A 19,600-nucleotide genomic window follows, 5' to 3' on the forward strand; every position below is an offset into this window, starting at 1 on the left:
GGATAGTAGGCCAGCACTGTCCTAGAACGTCCGTTCCTTCTCAGATACTACAGGATGTGTATACGAGTACTGAGCCATAGTTTGGATTTATGAATCCTGTAGCTTTATTTACTACAGCAATGAAATTATTTTCTAGAATTGTCACAGAATTATTTGGTGGTTGTCGAGCCCAGCTTTCAGTTCAAATAGCTGTTGATTTCAGAAAATGAGCGTCATGTGATGTAATGAATGATACATAGAAGACATAATAAAACACAAGAAAAAAAGCTAGAAAACTACAGAATAAAGAAATGGAAGTATTATATGCAGGTGAACAGTATGTGTGTTTACAAAAAAAGTTTGGGATTTTATAGAAACACTTAACTAATATCGTCCCTCATGAAAAACCAGAATATGCCTGTGTTTCTGGGATTCTGTCCATCTGTTCTTCTGACACCAGAAGTCATTACACACTGTCTCATCTTGTGACTCCACATAGCCGTGGGGCCATCGTTTTAAAACCATTGCGAGGCGGGGTGAGGGAGTGTGTTGTGCGCGTGTAGATGCGCGTGTTGTTCACGGACTGGAGTGCAGTGGGTTCAATCGTGTGATATTAGTCACCTTCAACTGCTAAAGGATTGGAGGCAAGCTTTTTAAACCTCTGATGACCTCTGAGCCCTGTACTGCAATAGTGGGCCCTCATCAGTGCTGCAGCATTTGTGTTTTGTGTGGGTCAGTTCATCGACTGAGCAAGCCCTTTGCTAAATTGAGGTCATGTCTTTAGGCGCAATTAGCAGCCAGTTAGCTATATAAGGAACACTGTTATTACAAGCACTGCATAGGTATTGTGTATATTTAGCAACTAATAAAAACAAAACAGCGCTTTTTAAGATCCTGGAACACCACCTCAAAGAGCATCTGTAATCGTTGTGTGCAAAGTGTTTTGTTTTCTTTTAATGTACAACAAAACAAACACAATAAGTGTTGTTGATGTCATATCATGCCGACATGCCTGGCAGTGGCCCCGGGCCCCGAGAACCGGACGGTGGAACCTTTGGCGATTGGTTATTTTTACCCTTTCCTGTAAAAAACAGCAGCAGCCTGGTCGGTGCGTTGGTTCTTCCCCCACAATGAACTATGATGCACATCCTGCTGACTGGCTGGAAAATAGCACTGGCCTGCCTGCATGCCCTGTGTTCTCATCCCACCCCCACCCTCAAAAAATAAGAGAGGGAGGGAGGGAGGGAAGAGGAGACAGGAAAAGAGGGAGGGAGAGAGGGAAGAGGACGCAGGAAATCAGGAAGGAAGGGAGGGAGGGAGGGAGAGGGAGGGGGAGGAAAGGACAGAATGTGGGAGGGAAGGATAGAGAGAGGGAAAGAGGGAGGGATAAAGTGCAGGACTGTACAGGTGCATGGCTCTGTGTACCTGTGTTTGTCTGAAGTTCACGGTTTTCTCTCGTCTCTTCTCTCTCTGTCCATCCATTTCCTAACGCGCCAGCAGTGGTCACAGTATCTCCACAACAGGTGACAGATTAGATCTGATATAAATATCTAGTATGTGAAGTCATCACAATGCGGTAACACTGAAACAATACACCCCTCCCCACACACACATATACAGTGATGCCAGATAGTAGATGATAGTAGTAGCAAAGGGTGCCGTTTGTTTTTTAACTCTTCCAATAACACCACTCCACCCTAATGACAGAGCCTCTTCGCTCTTTTGGACTGGAGGCGGTGGACCGCTGTAGAGGCTCCTCGCTCTGTGTGTTGAATGCTTCGGGCTTCCTGTGTTTCCCATGTATTGCCACTGTGACTGTGTCGCTGCGTGCGTGTGCGTGCACATTTGTGTGTGTCAGCTGGGCATTCCAGCCGTTGGCCCTGAGAGAACAGTCGCCCCTCGTCCCTTTGAGGGCCCCTCTGTCTCTCCCCTGGGGTCGACTACAGGTCTGAGTTGGGGGGGCTGGGGGGCGCTTTGCTTGTAAGAGTGTACAACGCCATGAAGGAATCTTACTGGAACTCTGTGTTTTTCTCAATGAGCTGTGACTTGAGCTGTTGCCAGTCACACGTGTAGCCACATACTGTCTGTGCGGTCTGGTCTTCCTGTTAATATGATTATTATTCGAAATATATATTTTTGGCGGGATTGAGCTCAGAAAAAGAATCCTGACGGCCATATCGGCAATTCATTATTCAAATGAATCAATAATTACAATTGCTGTTTATTTATACATTTCTGATATGTTTGAAGATTATAAACTAAACAGGGCTCTTTGATCCATGAACTCAGGTCAACTAGTAGAGCTCAGAGTCCAAACTAAAAATGGGGAAGCTGCATTTAGCAGTTATGCTGCACATAACTGGAATAAACTACCAGAAGATCTTAGACGTGCCCCAAATGTATACATTAAAAAACAGTTTTCACGTGGCTATGACTGAGCACTTAAACATAACCACACTGTTAGCCTTACAGCTTTTATAGCTCCCTCATGGAATCTACTACAGAATATACTAGTTATGTTTTTATTACATTTCTATTGCTTGTATTTTCTTATTCTGTTTTCTTGTTATGATGTTGTCCCCCTTGTTTTATTAAGGTGGTTAGAGTCCCCCTTGTTTTATTGATGTTTTTATTCTAGTATATATTTTTTATTTTTATATATTTTTTATGTATGAATTGTGCTATATAAACATGCTTGCTTGTTATTTCATTAAGGTCAAAACACCAGACAAACAGGCACTTCAAATTATTTAGGCTTTTCAATTCATATCAAAGGAGAACTTTGTGAAATTGTAATTTTTTTATGTGTCAATTATTGTAACTGTGACACTGGAAATGGCTAAATTATATTAACCGGAAGGAATGAATGTAGTTGCACGTTCATTGGTGTTACTCTTTAAATGTTGGTTTGTTGAGCACGTGGATCCCACCATGTTTTCATTCCAAATCAACAAACAGGGATGTTTTCATCTTGTAAAATCCCAGAAAAGAGAGTTCTAGAGAGAGTTCTAGCCCCAAAGATAAGAATGACGTCTGTGACCTTATGTACGAAACAGTTTCTATCTAGGACTGTTATGGTCAGCCATGTTTATATTTAGCGTTGATCTGTGATGTCAGCTTCCTCACACCGGTTTGACAGTAGTAGTTTGTGACTGGTGATTATTACTGGCTGTCTTGTGTTTCTGCTTGGACAGGGAAATGGTAGAAAGCACCTTTGGTTGTATTGAAGAGAGTCTGACTGTTGGCCTGCCTGTGGGAAATAGAGTTGGAGAGAGACCCGGACCCAGTAGAACGGGCATCTGTCTTACTGGAACTGTAAGCAAACTGCTGGGGCTGCGATGATAAAAAGTCAGCGGCCAAGTTAGAGGGTTTGAGGTCAGCTGAGGACCGCCTTTGAGTCTGTGAGGGGCTGCAGTGCGGGCGCCTTCAATGCAGGCTGTGGAATGTGTGGCACGCAGTATTGTCCTCCAGTTCCAAGCGACAGGATAACCATTCTCCGTACGCCTCCGTACATCTGAATCCCCGTCACTAACACACACACACCACCAACAGCGCAACACATACCAGGCGGTGAGTATTTTCAAGAGGAACCATGATGCGCGGGGCTGGATTTAGACCCATTGCCCAGCCCATTAATCTTGCTGGGGTTTCAGTGGGTTGTAGGTGGGCAGGCGGATCGACTGAAGGAACGTCGTGTGGTTTGGTTTCTATAGCACATTGTGATGGTGGTCTTGATTGCATAGTAGGACTCGCTAGAAGTTACAGTTTTTTGTTTAGTTTTTATGTTCTATAACTTCTTGGTGATCATTGGAGTACTTTTGAGTTAGAATTCAGGCTGAACATATTAAATGAAGTTGCATCAAACTCAGTCAGCTCCTGTTATTTCAGGTGCACTCGAGGTCAACATGTAAAAAGGGAAATTTAAGAAAAGAACACAAGCTCTCCCGAGTTTCTCTGCTTCTTATCTCTCTCCCTTTTGGTTCCAAGAGATCATAGTGCATCCGCATAATAACCATTTTGAATTGTTCTGCATTGTATAAAGACATGCAGAAAGTGGAGTGGCCACTTGTTCGTTTTCTTCTTCAGCGGAAGGGGCTAAACTATTTCCCTCTCGCATGGCCCTTGTGCCCCGATTGGAGGTTTGGCTTGTGTTTGAAGGATGTGGCCTGTTCTGTAAAAACATTAAATATCGTCGCCGTCTTCAAAGGTCAGTAAAGGTCCCCTCTTTCCTGATTCAGACATTTCAACGGTTCTCCTCAGCCTTCACTGGGACACACTTGCCCACGTGCACATCCCATAGTGCTGTTTGGGGTGGGGGTGGGCAAATGTCTCCTGTGTTTGGCAGTCCAAAGGGCCATATCAGCACCAGCCAGCACTTCCTGAGCGGATATGACAAGGGAGTGAAGTGCACTGACTGACCTGCCCACTAACAAGCCCAGTGGGAGGCTATGGTCTCTCTCTCTCACTCACTCAGTTTGTCACTCTCTCTTTTTCTTTGGCTCTCTCTTTCTCTCCCTCTTTCTGGCATAACACTGCCCTGGCTCTGTGCCATTGGCACGCAGAACACCACAGGCCATTGCAGCATACACACATCGTCATGTACCCGCCACCACTGTGTGCAATCACACACACAAAAATCCTGGAGGTCATTGACATGGATAGAGAGAGGAAGGAGAGACTAGGAGATAAACAGAAAGTGGAGGGGGGACAGCAAAAGAAAGGGGAGGAAGACAGAAAATGGGTAGAGTTAGAGAGGAAGAGAAAGAGAGAAGAAACTAGAGAGAGAGAGGCAAGGAAGGGGGACAAAAGACTATGATGTGGTGTGAGGAAACAGAAACAAAGACCCAGAAGTGACTAAGATTACAGTTCAACCCTGTTAAAACCAGTTGGCCTTTTTACACTTTAAGCAGACGAATGAATGCAGGTCATTCATTCTCAAGATTAGACTCAGTCAGAGATTACAGATCTACAAATCTTTGTCTCAGATTCATTCCTCAGCTTCCACCTGTGAAAAAACCCCACTGAAAATTCCTAAACAAAATAATGACAAGGAATGCCTTTTTGGTTGGAACAACGTTGGAAAATGCTACTTTTTCGTTCAAATGCATCGTCATATTTTCACTGGAAATTGTTGAAGCCTTACTGTGTTTCAAACAGTCCTGTTATCAGACATTGTCAGTTGTTTTTCAAGCAACTTTCCAGAGTTAGCGCTTTACAGATATGAGCAGAAACATTTTGTGTTACACACTCTAGGCCGGTGAATGGAGACCATTACGGGAATTGACAGTGCTAATGGGAACTGATGAGGCCTTGTTGTTTTCAACCTAACTATGCTGTCTCTTTGTGATCCTCCTTCCAGGCTGTTTTCGCCCAGCCAATTTGCAGGCCTCGCAGAAATAGGTCACTCATCATGTTGCCTAGTGTTTACCGAGGACAGGATGCCAGCCAAACGACATGCTAGGTAGTGCCCTTTACTTTATTACCAGAGCCCTATAAGCCTTGGTAGGGTGCTAGGGATTACGGCACCATTTGTGCCTCAGCCATCGGGTTGCTTAGTGTTCACAGAGGAGAAGAGCAGACGGCATTATACGAAGGCCATTAGATGTGTTCACCGAATGGCCCCCTTATTGTTTTGCTGAGCTTTTTTGTCATCAAGTTAAAACCAGGTTTAATCTGGGTAAAACTAGTGCCTCTTTCTAGGGAATTGGATATTATTCAATAGATGCTATTTGGGACTATTGAGGTGATATTTAGCTTGCTCCCTCTCACTCTCTCACTTACTCTTTCTCCCTCTCTCGCTTTATCAGTCTCTGTCTCTCTCTCCAGATTGTGCAGGAATGATTTTTTTCATCTGCTCCCACTGTGCACTCTTAACACCGACCAAGCCCGCTCCCTTTCTCAGTCTTCGTTCTTTCTTTGTCTCTGCATTCAGTCTCAACTCTCAGTTTCAGTCCTTTTCTGGTTGCTCCTGGGCTATCAATTGCAGTGAGGGTGGAGAGAGAGAGGGTGGAAAGAGAGAGGAAGGAGAGAAGGAGAGGGTAGAGGTGGGAGAGGGTAGAGGTGGGAGCAAGTGAGAGAGAGTGGAAAGAGGGAGGAAGGAGAGAAGGAGAGGGTAGAGGTGGGAGAGTGTTGAGGTGGGAGCAAGTGAGAGAGAGTGGAAAGAGGGAGACTGTAGAGGTGGGAGAGAGAAAGAGCTAAGTAAGAGAGAGGTACGCACAGGAAGAGCACATCAGGATGTGGTTAGCCTATTGAGCCTGTCATTGTGAACTTTTCTCTGTTACCCTCTCTTTCTCTCTCACTTGCTCTCTCTCTTTAATCTCTTATCTCCACAAGACTCCAGTTCTCTAACCTCCTAACCAAATCTCAGCCATGTGAGGCTCATTCCTCTTTCCGCCCAGGAGAGAGGGATATCATCAGAGCCTGAGATATTTCAGAGCAGATAGCAGAGGCAGATTAGAAATTCCTTGTTTGTTTTCCTCTGGAACCAGAATCCACCATTAGGCTGCCTGAATTAATTCCAAAACATTGTATTGGATGATAGTTTCTGTTGGGTGCATGCATGGAGGACACCTCCCTCAATGTTTTTGTTTCAGTACAGCAAAGTCAATAAGTATTTAAAATTTTTATTCAACAAGGAGCATCGCATCGAGAGAAATCCTAGAGTATTTTACTGTAGAGACATGGTCATGCAAACGGCGGGAAATACAAAATGACAACATTAATGCTTACACATACACATCGACAGTGCCAATGACAATGACGCAGCTTACATGAAATATCTACGCTCCTCCTGAATGTTTCTGTTATTTTACTGATGCCCTTGTCAAGCTGCTACCATTACGACAGTCTTGTAACTCGAGGTTCGTGGATGGAGGTCACATGAGCTAACAATGGTGTTGCATGAATCCTGTCCATTAATTAATAGACAATGTGACCATACTGTTTGGGGATGCAGGGAGATAGCTTAGCAGTTCGAGCAACCGACCAGTAAACGTAAGGTTGCCTGATTGAATTCCTGAGCTGGCAAGAGAACCAAAAGTCTGTCGTTCTTGTCCTTGAACAAGGCATTTAAACCTTATTGGTCCTGTATGTCGCTGTGGTTGAGAGCTTCTGCTACATGATTCAAAAGTTTGTTGATGTGCTGGTATGTCTCCTTGAATGAAATGCTCCTTGAACCTCCTGGGGATGCTTTTGGCAGTTACAGTTGGTGTGTTGTCACGCATCTGTCAGTTAGTATTCTCTCTGCGGATTGGCTGTCAGCCAAGATACTCTCTGAGGATTGGCAGCCAAGGCTGTTCTGTCACCCAGGGTGCACCTGGCAGTCTGTTGGTGTTGTTGTTTGTTGACTTGACCCGCAACAGTTAGATTGCACCACCCCATGCCTCGCTGGTTGCATTTGGCTGGCCTCAAACAGCTGGTGGCATCCACATTGTTTTTTGTTGAGGAGAATGAATGTGTTGTTGATGGGTAGATGTTCAGTTCACTGAAACAACTGTCTTTCTAAGCAGTAATAGTGTATGACACCAGGCTGAGTACTGGTCATGTACACCAGCTAATTTTCTGAGGTAATTTTTTCCTCATAGACGAACTATTTATTGAGATGGTGTAAAATAGAGGAAAGGAGTGTTTGTAGATGACATGGTAAGTGGTAAAAAAGGTTTAGACAGGCTGAGATACTGACAGGCAGGTGAACATGCATGCAGAGAAAGAGAACGAAAGAGGGAGACAGTCAGGCAGAGGGGAAAGACATACAGTGGGGAGAACAAGTATTTGGTACACTGCTGATTTTGCAGGTTTTCCCACTTACAAAGCATGTAGAACTCTGTAATTTGCATTTTATTGCATGACATAAGTATTTGATACATCAGAAGAGCAGAACTTAATATTTGGTACAGAAACCTTCATTTGCAATTACAGAGCTCATACGTTTCCTATAGTTCTTGACCAGGTTTGCACACACTGCAGCAGGGATTTTGGCCCACTCCTCCATACAGGCCTTCTCCAGATCCTTCAGGTTTCGGGGCTGTCGCTGGGCAATGCGGACTTTCAGCTCCCTCCAAAGATTTTCTATTGGGTTCAGGTCTGGAGACTGGCTAGGCCACTCCAGGACCTTGAGATGCTTCTTATGGAGCCACTCCTTAGTTGCCCTGATTGTGTGTTTCGGGTCGTGGTCATGCTGGAAGACCCAGCCACGACCAATCTTCAATGCTCTTACTGAGGGAAGGAGGTTGTTGGCCAAGATCTTGCGATACATGGCCCCATCCATCCTCCCCTCAATATGGTGCAGTCGTCCTGTCCCCTTTGCAGAAAAGCATCCCCAAAGAATGATGTTTCCACCTCCATGCTTCACGGTTGGGATGGTGTTCTTGGGGTTGTACTCATCCTTCTACTTCCTCCAAACACGGCGAGTGGAGTTTAGACCAAAAAGCTCTATTTTTGTCTCATCAGACAACATGACCTTCTCCCATTCCTCCTCTGGATCATCCAGATGGTCATTGGCAAACTTCAGACGGGCCTGGACATGCGCTGGCTTGAGCAGGGGGACCTTGCGTGCACTGCAGGACTTTAATCCATGACGGCGTAGTGTGTTACTAATGGTTTTCTTTGAGACTGTGGTCCCAGCTCTCTTCAGGTCATTGACCAGGTCCTGCCGTGTAGTTCTGGGCTGATCCCTCACCTTCCTCATGATCATTGATGCCCCACGAGTTGAGATCTTGCATGGAGCCCCAGACTGAGGGAGATTGACCGTCATCTTGAACTTCTTCCATTTTCTAATAATTGCGCCAACAGTTGTTGCCTTCTCACCAAGCTGCTTGCCTATTGTCCTGTAGCCCATCCCAGCCTTGTGCAGGTCTACAATTTTATCCCTGATGTCCTTACACAGCTCTTTGGTCTTGGCCATTTTGGAGAGTTTGGAGTCTGTTTCATTGAGCGTGTGGACAGGTCTCTTTTATACAGGTAACAAGTTCAAACAGGTACAGTTAATACAGGAAATGAGTGGAGAATAGGGTTTCTTAAAGCTCTGTTAGAGCCAGAATTCTTACTGGTTGGTAGGTGATTAAATACTTATGTCATGCAATAAATTGCAAATTAATTATTTAAAATTAATGCAATGTGCTCTTCTGGATTTTTTAGATTCCGTCTCTCACAGTTGAAGTGTACCTATGATAAAAATTACAGACCTCCACATGCTTTGTAAGTAGGAAAACCTGAAAAATCGGCAGTGTAACAAATACTTGTTCTCCCCACTGTACGTGAAGAGACACAGACGGGCAGAGAGGCCAAAAGAGTGATAGAGTGAGACAGACAGAAGGAAAAAGACAGAGGTATTGATGCCGTAAGACACGATGGCCTATATTTAACTCTCTCTCATGACCAAACACACCTGGCACACTCCAACTTACTGAAGGTGAAACTGAAATTAGACCAGAGAAGCCCTGGTCCAGTTGTAATACTCCTGGCCATGCACTTACCCAGCTCCTTACAAAAGACTCACTTTCAATAAAAACCTTGAAAAAATAAATGACAATACAGAGACTGAGTTTCCACTCTCATAAATAAATAAGGTTGTCCTGCGAGTATTGAGGAGACAATTGCCTGCCACAGTGTGTCTTTCCCTACATTGAATGCACCTGGGGAGAGAAACTCACTGTGCAAAACCAGTGCATTTTGCATAGAGCACCTTTGTAATTACAGGCAACACCAATTTGTCATCAGTAGAAATTAAGGTATCAGCAGCAGACATGCCACTTCGGCTGTGTTTACACAGGTAGACGGATTCAGAGTGGTTTTCCTCTTCTCACTAATTATTTGGTATTTTGCGCAGTTAGGTCACCTCTGAAAAACAAGGGAGAAGATCTTATGTGATTGGTCATAAGGTTGGTAGATGTTTTGGGGGAAAAAGGTCCGGGTCCCTTTTAAAGGCAGCCTTTGAAATAGCAAGCAAATACGACTGAGAGCATACAAATGGCTACCTAGATTATATGGACACACTGTTATCCAAAGAGACATGCATGCAGATAGTTAATGTATGGTTGGCCCAAGTGGGGATCAAACCACCAAATTGTATCCACTGTGATATACCTACCAAGCCACAGAGAGCCTTGCAGATCCAGTCATACATAGAAAATCTACCTAGGGGATCAGAGATCTTTAAGGGCATGGAGTTCACAGCGCATAATTAATGTTATCTCCTATGTAGCTCCTAGCTTGCTGCGCACATTCTAGTTTGGTTTTGAATATGGATTGCCTCAAATGACTCACAAGGGTATTTTTTGGGGGGAGGGTTGACATTTCGGTGTATTGTGTCTGAAGAGGAGGGGACACCCCCAAGCTAAGAGTCAATGATGTTGTCGAGGCCTCTTGGTGATGCCCTGCTGAGCGAGGAAAGACCTGTCTCAGTTTAGGGATTAGACCAGAGGAATGATCATGGCTCTGCAGACCCCCTATGGCTGGGGTGTTTATTCACTGGGGAACCTTAAAAGACACAGGCATTCATATTTAGGCATTGACACTACATGCGCACACACGCACACACACACACATTTTGTTGCATGTAGATCAAGGGCAGGATGATATTGTCTTAGTTTTTTTTTTCTGTGATTTTTTTCTTTTGTTGATGATTACAGGATAAGAACGCCAACACTCTCTCGGATCTCAGTACCTTTTCAAATGACTCACATCCTGTGTTTTATATGTTACTGTATGAGAGCGAGAGACGGAGGACAAGACAAAAAGAGAGAGACAGTGTGAGACAAGAGGCAGAAAGACTAAGAGAGGATAGCAAGATACACAAAGAGAAAGAAAGACAGACAGACAGAAACAAATGAAAACACAAACTGCCATGCCTGGGTGTTGAAGGAAGTTCTAGTACAAGGGCCAGACGTTGTGACAAGACCCCTCTCTATATAGTATGAGGAAGTCCCCATAATACAACAGTCGAAGCAGGGTTTCTTGTTACGCCGTTTGTATTGTCTGACTATACTAAATTCTGTCTCTCTCTCTCTCTGTCTCTCCCTCTTTTTCTACTGTGTTGCGGTGTTCTGGGCTGGGCAGGTTGCCCAGCAGTACAGTAGGCCTGCCTGGACGTGCTTCAGCCTTGAGAGGCTTTTCTTAATGGAGCCCCAGCCCACAGCAAGCCATAGAGCAGAGCACACATTTGCACACACTGCCAGAAACGCACATGGACACACACAAACACACACAAAAACACACACACAGGGAGGAGTCAGGCTCCGGAGTGGGGGGCGGGGTTCTGCTTCAGTGTTTCGATGAGTCACACGGACGCCAGACCGCCTGAACCAGCACTCTACGTCTGAGGCCTCCTACCAACACCACCCCTTCCCGATTTCAGTCTGTTTGTATGTGTCTGTCAGCGCCCTGCAGAGGAGCTGCGCTCTGCACCGCTCTGCTCTCAGTTCAAGCTGAACTCATCGACCTCGGGCCTCTTTCACACCGGCGAAACATTCCCCTCTCCATCTTCCTCCCTCCTCTTTGTGCCTCGAACCCTGCAACCTCCCTTTCTCTCTCATACTCTCTCACTCATACAGTACATATATACACAGACACACACACAGGCATGCCCCCTATCACCCGGGTCTCCCTGCCTACTTCTAACTGTTGACAAAGTTGATTTATAATGACCTTTCTGCGGCTGCCTCTTGCTGTTGCCGTCCTACCGTGTCCTCAGTTGGGGGAAAATGTACTATGTTTTTGTGTTGTACATATTACCAGTTTATTAGTCTTTCGTTTTTTTTGTTCCCCTGCTTACATTCTACCCCTTGTACTCCTTGTTGTTGGTAAAGACTGCAGAGGAAGTGGCCGGGAGTGAAATGATAGCTAAACAGACTGGTAGCCCAACTACCAGATTATATTTGAAAAGAAACAATTAGTTTTGGTGTGGGTGGAAATGTTGCTCAAAAGCAGACTGAAACCCGGGAATTCGATCCCCTTCCTTTCCTCTGCTTTTTCCAGTTGAGCAGTGAGCCCTCTGGCTGACTGGTTGGTTGTTGTGACCACGTGGAGAAAGGCCGGGACGTCTTGGCTAATTGTTTTTGTTATGAGGACCTTCTGTAGGGCTCCTCTAAGGTCGTCCTTGGTGTTTGACTGTCTCCTTTGAATGTGTCTCTAGGGGAGCTTTTCACCAGAACTGATGAGTCGTGACCCTGATGGATTGAGTGGTCGGGCGCTCAAACCGACCTCTCTTTTTGCTCTTCTGCTTTACTTCTGCCTGTAGAAGGAAGTGACACACATGAAAGTCACCTGCAGGAGAGGCTTAACTTCCTGTCTAACTGAATTGAATGTTTGCTGGCCAATCACAGCAGGTTATTTTTTATTTGAATAAGGCTTTTTTTTGGGGGGGGGGCGACATCAACACTCACCCCCCAGAGGGGCTTCTTGCTTAGTTTGGAATATTTTTCCCCTGTTGAAGTTGTTTGTTGGTATTGTAGGCCATGTTTTCATTTTCAAAAAAGGGGTTGGGGGTGCGGGTTGGTTGTAAATGCAACTTATTGAACCAAATACAATTATGTCAATTCACCCTGTCAGCCGTCAGTCCTAGTGAAGGTTAGGGATTAATTCAGCGTGGTTAAGGTTAGGGTTGAGGTTTTGGGTTAATCGTGAGCATTCATTTAAAGTGGTTACACTTAGGATTAAGGTTTGGGTTAAGGCGGTCATTCTCAGTGTTTATGGTTATGGGGTTAAGTTAAAAAAAAAACTAAATTGAATAAAATGAGTGCCAAACTGTGGGATATACATGCTTATCAATATATCGATGGAAGTAGCAATTAGGAGGAAGAAGAACGATGTAGTTAGAACTCAGCAAGAAGCTCAGGAAACACCCAGGACATGGAGATCATCGTTACTGGTGTATCCTGAATCATGTGAGTGAGTCAACTTGGTGGAATGTCGCTGTTGTTAATCCTGGACCTAAACCACGGATATGCCTGGGCCTCATTTGGACAATCATGCTATTGTTTTGCATTGGAAGAGTCACTATCTCAGTTTGTGTGTGTTGTGTGTGTTGTGTGTTTTCTTTGCGTATACATGCAGAATCCAGTGGTCAGGTACATCTGGGTTGAGCTACAGTGTGCCTGTCCTCACCCTCAGCGCCAGATGATTGTTTGGAGGAAATTCCCTGGTGGGGTGGTTGGTCGGTGGGTGTTCTCTCCCAGTTTGGTCTCTCTGGCAGTTCCTGCTACATTGCAACAGTAAATTGATATGGTGCTATAGCGTGCTGAGAATATCTCGTCTAGACAGTGTGTGCGTTTGCATGTGTTGTTGTGAATGTGTGTGACAGAGACTGTGCGTGAGTGTGTGCGCGCGTGTGTGTGTGTGTGTGTGTGTGTGTGTGTGTGTGTGTGTCTGTCTGTCTGTCGTCTGTTTGTCTGGCACTCCTGCTAAACTGACCCTGTTCACTTTCTGGTATGGTATGTATAGGGTGTGTTTTGGTAGGAGAGACAGATTGACAGACAAGATGGACAGACAAAGGAACTACAGAAGGACAGACAAACCTATAGTCAGAAGGGCAAACCTACAAAGATAGTTATGTCAATTTGATCACGTTTTACCCACATGTTGAATCAATGCCCAATCAATGCTGAGAAAACAGATTGGATTTGACATAAAAAGCCACCAACGTAAAGGGATTTCAGGGAATGTTTGCCTTTTTGCAGTTTTTCCTGTTGAATTGGTGTTAGTTGACAACTCAATCATATGTAAATAATGTAGATGTTGAACGGACGTCTGTGTCCAGTGGGTCACTTCCTTCTGGGCGCAAGGAAGCCATACCATCACATCAGGGACTCTCTTTTTTTCTCACCCTCTTTTTCTCTACCTTTGCCTATCAATCTGTTCTGCTGTCTATCTTGCTTCTTATCTGTTTCCTCCTGTTCTGAAGCATGTCCCTTCCCTAGAGACTTCTTAAACTCTCCTGTGAAAATACAAGGTAGTGAATCATAACTTATTCACACTCCCTTCTGTCTTCCTGATTTTGTGCTCTTGCTGCCCCTACATCCTTCTGCTGGCCTAATGCACTCTGCTGATGTTCGCTTTGTTTTGTAGCTATAAGTGCTTTGCTATCATGTAGAGTGCGTAAGCGCTTCGCCTTCTTTTTGCGGTAAATGCCTCACCCCGGAAGAAACATAGGTTTCAACAGGTGAGGATATTTCAGGCTTCATAACTTAGTAACCATGGTGACCATACTCAACAGCCACTGTATTGATTGTCATATTCAAGCTTATACTCCTCAACTGTTAGGCTCAGTTCAACTCCACCCAATTGCCACACACACACACACACACACACACACACACACACACACACACACACACACACACACACACACACACACACACACAGGAAGTGAGTCATTGTGGAGACTGTGTTAGTCAAACCCACTCTGAGTAAAGGCAAGCTAATCTGATTTTGCCTCACAAAACCCATTGGAATAGCCAAGCTGGCCTGGGAGTGGGAGGGTTCTCCATACTTACCTGCCACTGTCACTTCATACTTTCTCTCAGGTTGACCCAAAACTTAAGTCCACTTTGTTAGATGCTAAGTGCTGTACCAGTACTCTTTTTTTAAGAGAAGGAATAGGACAAAGATCTGAACCCGGAGTTAAAAACTCCCCTAGATGTCCTGTTCTTTTTCTGAAATTCAAAAGACATCTGTGAAATAAGGACAAATAAATCTTTGGTATCATTTAAATAAATGTAGTTCATCTACAAGATATCACTAGCATGCAGTCTGCTGTGACTAGAGAAAAACTGCAAGGGAGATTTAGTTTTGGGTAGTTTGCTGTTGGGAATGATAAGTCATCCAACTCAATGGAGTTCAATTGTGTTGTCAGTCATGTTCTTGGTGGCACTGTTTTTGACAGGGAAGGGTTTGGGTGGAGACCTATTTCCATTGTTCATTTGCCCTGGTTTGTCGCCTTTAAAAACCAAAGACTACTCAAAAGGTTTGTCTTTGGTTCTTTCTTTTTCTCTTCTATTTTCTCACTGTAGTGTAGGGTGTGTGTAGGGTGTGTGTAATGTGTGAGGGGAAATTGATAGATGTCAATTGGTTGTACAGGTGAAACAGGGTAGATTTCTACAGGAAACATGTTATCGGCTATTGTGGGGGGGATTAAAACCACTGTGTGTATGTTTTATTACTGAAATGTACAAAATGTTTTGTGTAAAGGCAGGCTTAAACCGTGACTTGGTATTTCCCATTGGCCTTTTCTCAGTTGCGTATGCATCTGTTTTTACCTCCTCAAAACCAATTGGATGAGAAAGCCAGAAGTCCCCCCTCTCTGACCTCCCACAGTGGGTTTTGTAACAGAATTGAGGGCAGAGGATGCAAGTAGTTCGCAATTGAGAAAAGGCCATGGGTAGACCCCGAATAACGCTGTCTTCAAGTCACTTCAACCAGCCGTCCCATTAATAGACAGAAATGGCAGCTTGTTTTATTTTCTTAGACCACCACTGCAAGAGATGTAGTAGTTCTGAGAAAGACAAATCTGCATTAACAAAATGACCCTGCCAAATATTTACAACAAAGTTTTAAATGATACCACCACATCCTGACCCGTCCCGCCCCCCCCAACCGCTCACTAGAAAGGCTTAGCGGGGCCTCTGCCAACAGGGTGTCAGTAGAAAAAGCATGCTAGACAAAATATACATTTGTGCATAGCACTGCTTGTCTGTCTAAGTCTCTTGTTTACACTTTATTCCCTTTAAGGCCAGTTAGCCATGTCTCCTTTACAGTGGTGCTCATAAGTTTGCATACCCTGGCAGAAATTGTGAAATTTTGGCATTGATTTTGAAAATAAAATACAAGCTATTTTATTTAAGGATAGTGATCATATGAAGCCATTTATTATCACAGTTGTTTGGCTTCTTTTTAAATCATAAAGATAACAGAAATAACCCAAATGGCCTTGATCAAAAGTGTACATACCCTTTAATGTTTGGCTTTGTTACAGACACACAAGGTGACACACACAGGTTAAAATGGCAAGTAAAGGTTAATTTCCCACACCTGTGTCTTTTTACATTGCAATTAGTGTCTGTGTATAGTCAGTGAGTTTGTTAGCTCACACAAGGATGCACTGAGTAAGCTAGATACTGTGCCATGGGGAACAGAAAATAACTGTCAAAAGACCTCTTGTAACAAGACCAAAGCCTTGCAAATGCCAGTCAGTAATGTTCAATCACTTATTAAAAAGTGGAAAATTCAGGATCTCTTGATACCAAGCCAAGGTCAGGTAGACCAAGAAAGATTTCAGCCAAAACTGCCAGAAGAATTGTTTGGGATACAAAGAAATACCCGCAGGTAACCTCAGGAGAAATACAGGCTGCTCTGGAAAAAAAATTGTGTGGTTGTTTCAAGGAGCACAATACGAAGATACTTGGTCGAGCTGCATGGTCAAGTTGCCAGAAAGAAGCCTTTACTGCTCCAATGCCACAAAAAAGCCAAGACACAATATGCCCGACAACACCTTGACACGCCTCACAGCTTCTGGCACACTGTAATTTGTAGTAACGAGACCAAAATAGAGCTTTATGGTCACAAGCATAAGCGCTAAGTTTGGAGAGGGGTCACCAAGGCCTATAAGTGGCAGTTATACCACCTGCAAGAATTCAGGGCCTCATAGAAACTATTACAATGCACGCTGTCGTTGATGCTAAAGGGGCAATACACAGTATTAAGAACTAAGGGTATGCAGACTTGAACAGGGGTCAGTTCATTTTTTTCTATTCTGCCATGTTTTGTTTTATGATTGTGCCATTCTGTTATGACCTACAGTTGAATATGAACCCCATAAGAACTAAAATATGTTTTTGCCTGCTCACTCATGTTTTCTTTACAAATAATATATATATATATATATATATATATATATATATATATATATATATATATATATATATATATATATATATTTATTAGCAATTCTCCAAAGGTATGAAAACTATTGAGCACAACTGTATGTTGCTTCTATTGATTTGCTGGGACTGTGGCAGCCTTGTGCCATCTCTGGTTGTGTGCGTGTGTGTTTTTGCAAGCCAAATCTACAAGCAGTTACAAGTGCCCCCTCAAAAACACAAGTGTCTCCTGGGGAGATTACTGTAGCTCCAGTCACTTAGGAATAATGTATTGGGAAAAAAGTGGGCTGGAAGACATGTCTACAATCACCAGAAGTCAGATCCTATGTGAGCAAAAAGAGTTGAATACATTTACAGTGTATCCTGAACGCTTGAAGACATGGAAGTCAGAATGTCTGTTTTAAATGTTGAATAAAAAACCCTCACCCACTTTCTCTCCCCCCAGAACTCGATTCGGCACAACCTGTCCCTCCACAGTCGTTTTGTGCGTGTGCAGAATGAGGGGACGGGGAAGAGCTCCTGGTGGATGCTGAACCCAGAGGGAGGGAAAAGTGGGAAGTCCCCCCGACGTAGGGCTGCCTCCATGGACAACAACAGCAAGTTCACCAAGAGCAGAGGGCGGGCTGCCAAGAAGAAGGTAGGAAGGAGTAAAGCGGATGCCATCTATGAACATTGTCAGAGTGTATCATTATTATCATCCTATATGGTATTAATTGCGCTTAAACCTGCGTTATGTGGAACTATATAAAAAAATACAAATAAAAAAAATAATAATCGACTTTTCTGACTATTTCTAGTCTAGCGTTTGAAGTCATTGAATGGCGCAAGCCATATTTTATTAAAAAGAGGACATTTTCCTGATTAAAATGATGCCCCACTTGTACCTTGAAACTTTTTTCCGTACAACAGCATCACTCATCTTGTTGTGAGTTTAGGTGTTTACTAATGCGGATGAGTATTAGTAAGTAAACCGGAAACTGCAATACAGACTTCTAGACAAAAGCGGAAGTTCCTCACTACACTGGTGCACAGAGTCTATTGGATTTCAAATTTGGCAGTAATATTTTGCTTGTAAAAATATTTGGGAGTAATCAAGTGTTTGCTTGTCAAGTTGACTTCACCACCTCATATCTCATCCTGCTGATCGCCAATGTCTGAATCTGTTCATCTGAGATGCCACCAAGTTCAGAAACTGAAGCCATCCCATGCTTGTAACTGCTGTGAATAGTTTTGTGTGTGTTTGTTGGCTGTCTATCAATTCCTTTGTCTACCTGAGTTCACCTCTGTCCCACTCTTCCCCCTTTCCACTCTTTCGCTTTCCCCCTACAGGTGGCACTCCAGGGTGGGGTGGATGAGGGTGCAGATAGCCCGGGATGCTCCCAATATTCCAAGTGGCTTGGTAGCCCCATCTCCCATAGTCACAGCAATGATGATGAGGCCTGGACTACCTTTCGGACACGCACCAGCTCTGATGCCTCCACCCTCTCCGGCCGCCGCTCACCCTTCCTGGAACAGGACGTGGATCTATCAGAGGCTGACCTCCACATGGGCTACCCCGGAGGAGCGGGGCCTAAGGTGGCCTCCATGGCAACCCTGCCCAGCCTATCGGAGGTGGGCCTGGCTGGCTCCATGGGGGGTCATCACCACGGTCACCATGGGACAGAGAACGTCATGGAGAGTCTCCTTGACAACCTCAACCTGCTATCCCCTAAGAATCAAGCCCAGCTTGGGGTGGGCGGCGGCGGGGGTCCTGGGTCTGGGCCAGACTCGTCCCGCTCTTCGCCTTCCTCCATGCTTCAGACCAGCCCCTATAGCTCCCCCTCTATGACCCCTCACCCACAACAGCAGGACTACAGGAAGTGCCTCTACAACCAGTCAATCCCCATGCAGACGTTGCCAGAGAGCAAGCCACCAGGATCCTTTGCTCCCTTCCTGAGCCATTACAACTGCCCTGCTGGGCTTCTCAAGGAGTTGCTGACCACTGATGTAGCTGATCCCCGTGGGGGCAGTGGTGAGGTCATGCCCTCCATGGACACTGTAGTGTCCCAGTCTGGGAGAGGTGGTGGAGGAGGAGGCGGAGGGAGGATGATGCCCAACTACGGTAGCCAGGGTCAGGTGGGACCGGTGGCAGGGCATGGTGGAGTGAAGATGATGGGTCCCCTTCCTCACCAACACCCACAGCACCCGCGGCCTCTCCACAGCCAGGGTGCTCCACCGTCTGGGCCGGCCATGAACGGCTGTGGCCTGATACCCCTGACTAGCCTGAACCACGCTGGGGGCCCGGCACGTCTTGCCAACCTCAGGACACATATACACCCGCTACAGCCGCAGCAGCCCAACGGTGGCAGTGGTGGTGGGGGTCACCGAGCCTCTGGCCATCAAAGCCACGGTCCGCACCACAGCGGGGCACCTCCGCCGAGCTACAACAGCAGCCCAAATGGTTACGGGAGGGCCGGTCTGGGCCATGGCTCCACTCACCTCCAGGCCCACCACCACCACCAGCACCACCACCATCAAGAGAGGCTGCCCAGTGACCTAGACGACATGTCCATTGAGAGGTTTGAGTGCGACATGGAGTCGGTGCTCCACGACACCCTGATGGATGGAGACTCACTGGACTTCAACTTTGATCCAATGGTGACCTCTCAAGGGTTCATTCAGGGAGTAGGAGTGAAGACAACAACACACAGCTGGGTGTCGGGTTAGGACGAACAAATACCCCTCTAAAACGGAGTGTGCGAGTGAGTGGG

At 45.1% G+C, this 19,600-nt stretch overlaps 1 protein-coding gene across 1 annotated transcript in view; it reads left to right on the plus strand.

Annotated features, from left to right (window-relative positions):
• Positions 1–19,600, plus strand: part of LOC105007737 (forkhead box protein O1-A) — a 33,283-nt gene that overhangs the window by 12,642 nt on the left and 1,041 nt on the right. Inside the window, exons 2-3 of the mRNA XM_010866763.4 lie at positions 17,296–17,487; positions 18,180–19,599. Of these exons, the coding sequence (XP_010865065.2) occupies positions 17,296–17,487; positions 18,180–19,556 (1,569 nt within the window). The 3' untranslated portion in view covers positions 19,557–19,599. The remainder of the gene's footprint in view (positions 1–17,295; positions 17,488–18,179; position 19,600) is intronic.

Source organism: Esox lucius, chromosome 7 (genome assembly GCF_011004845.1).
Source record: "Esox lucius isolate fEsoLuc1 chromosome 7, fEsoLuc1.pri, whole genome shotgun sequence".
NCBI classification, from domain to species: domain Eukaryota; kingdom Metazoa; phylum Chordata; class Actinopteri; order Esociformes; family Esocidae; genus Esox; species Esox lucius.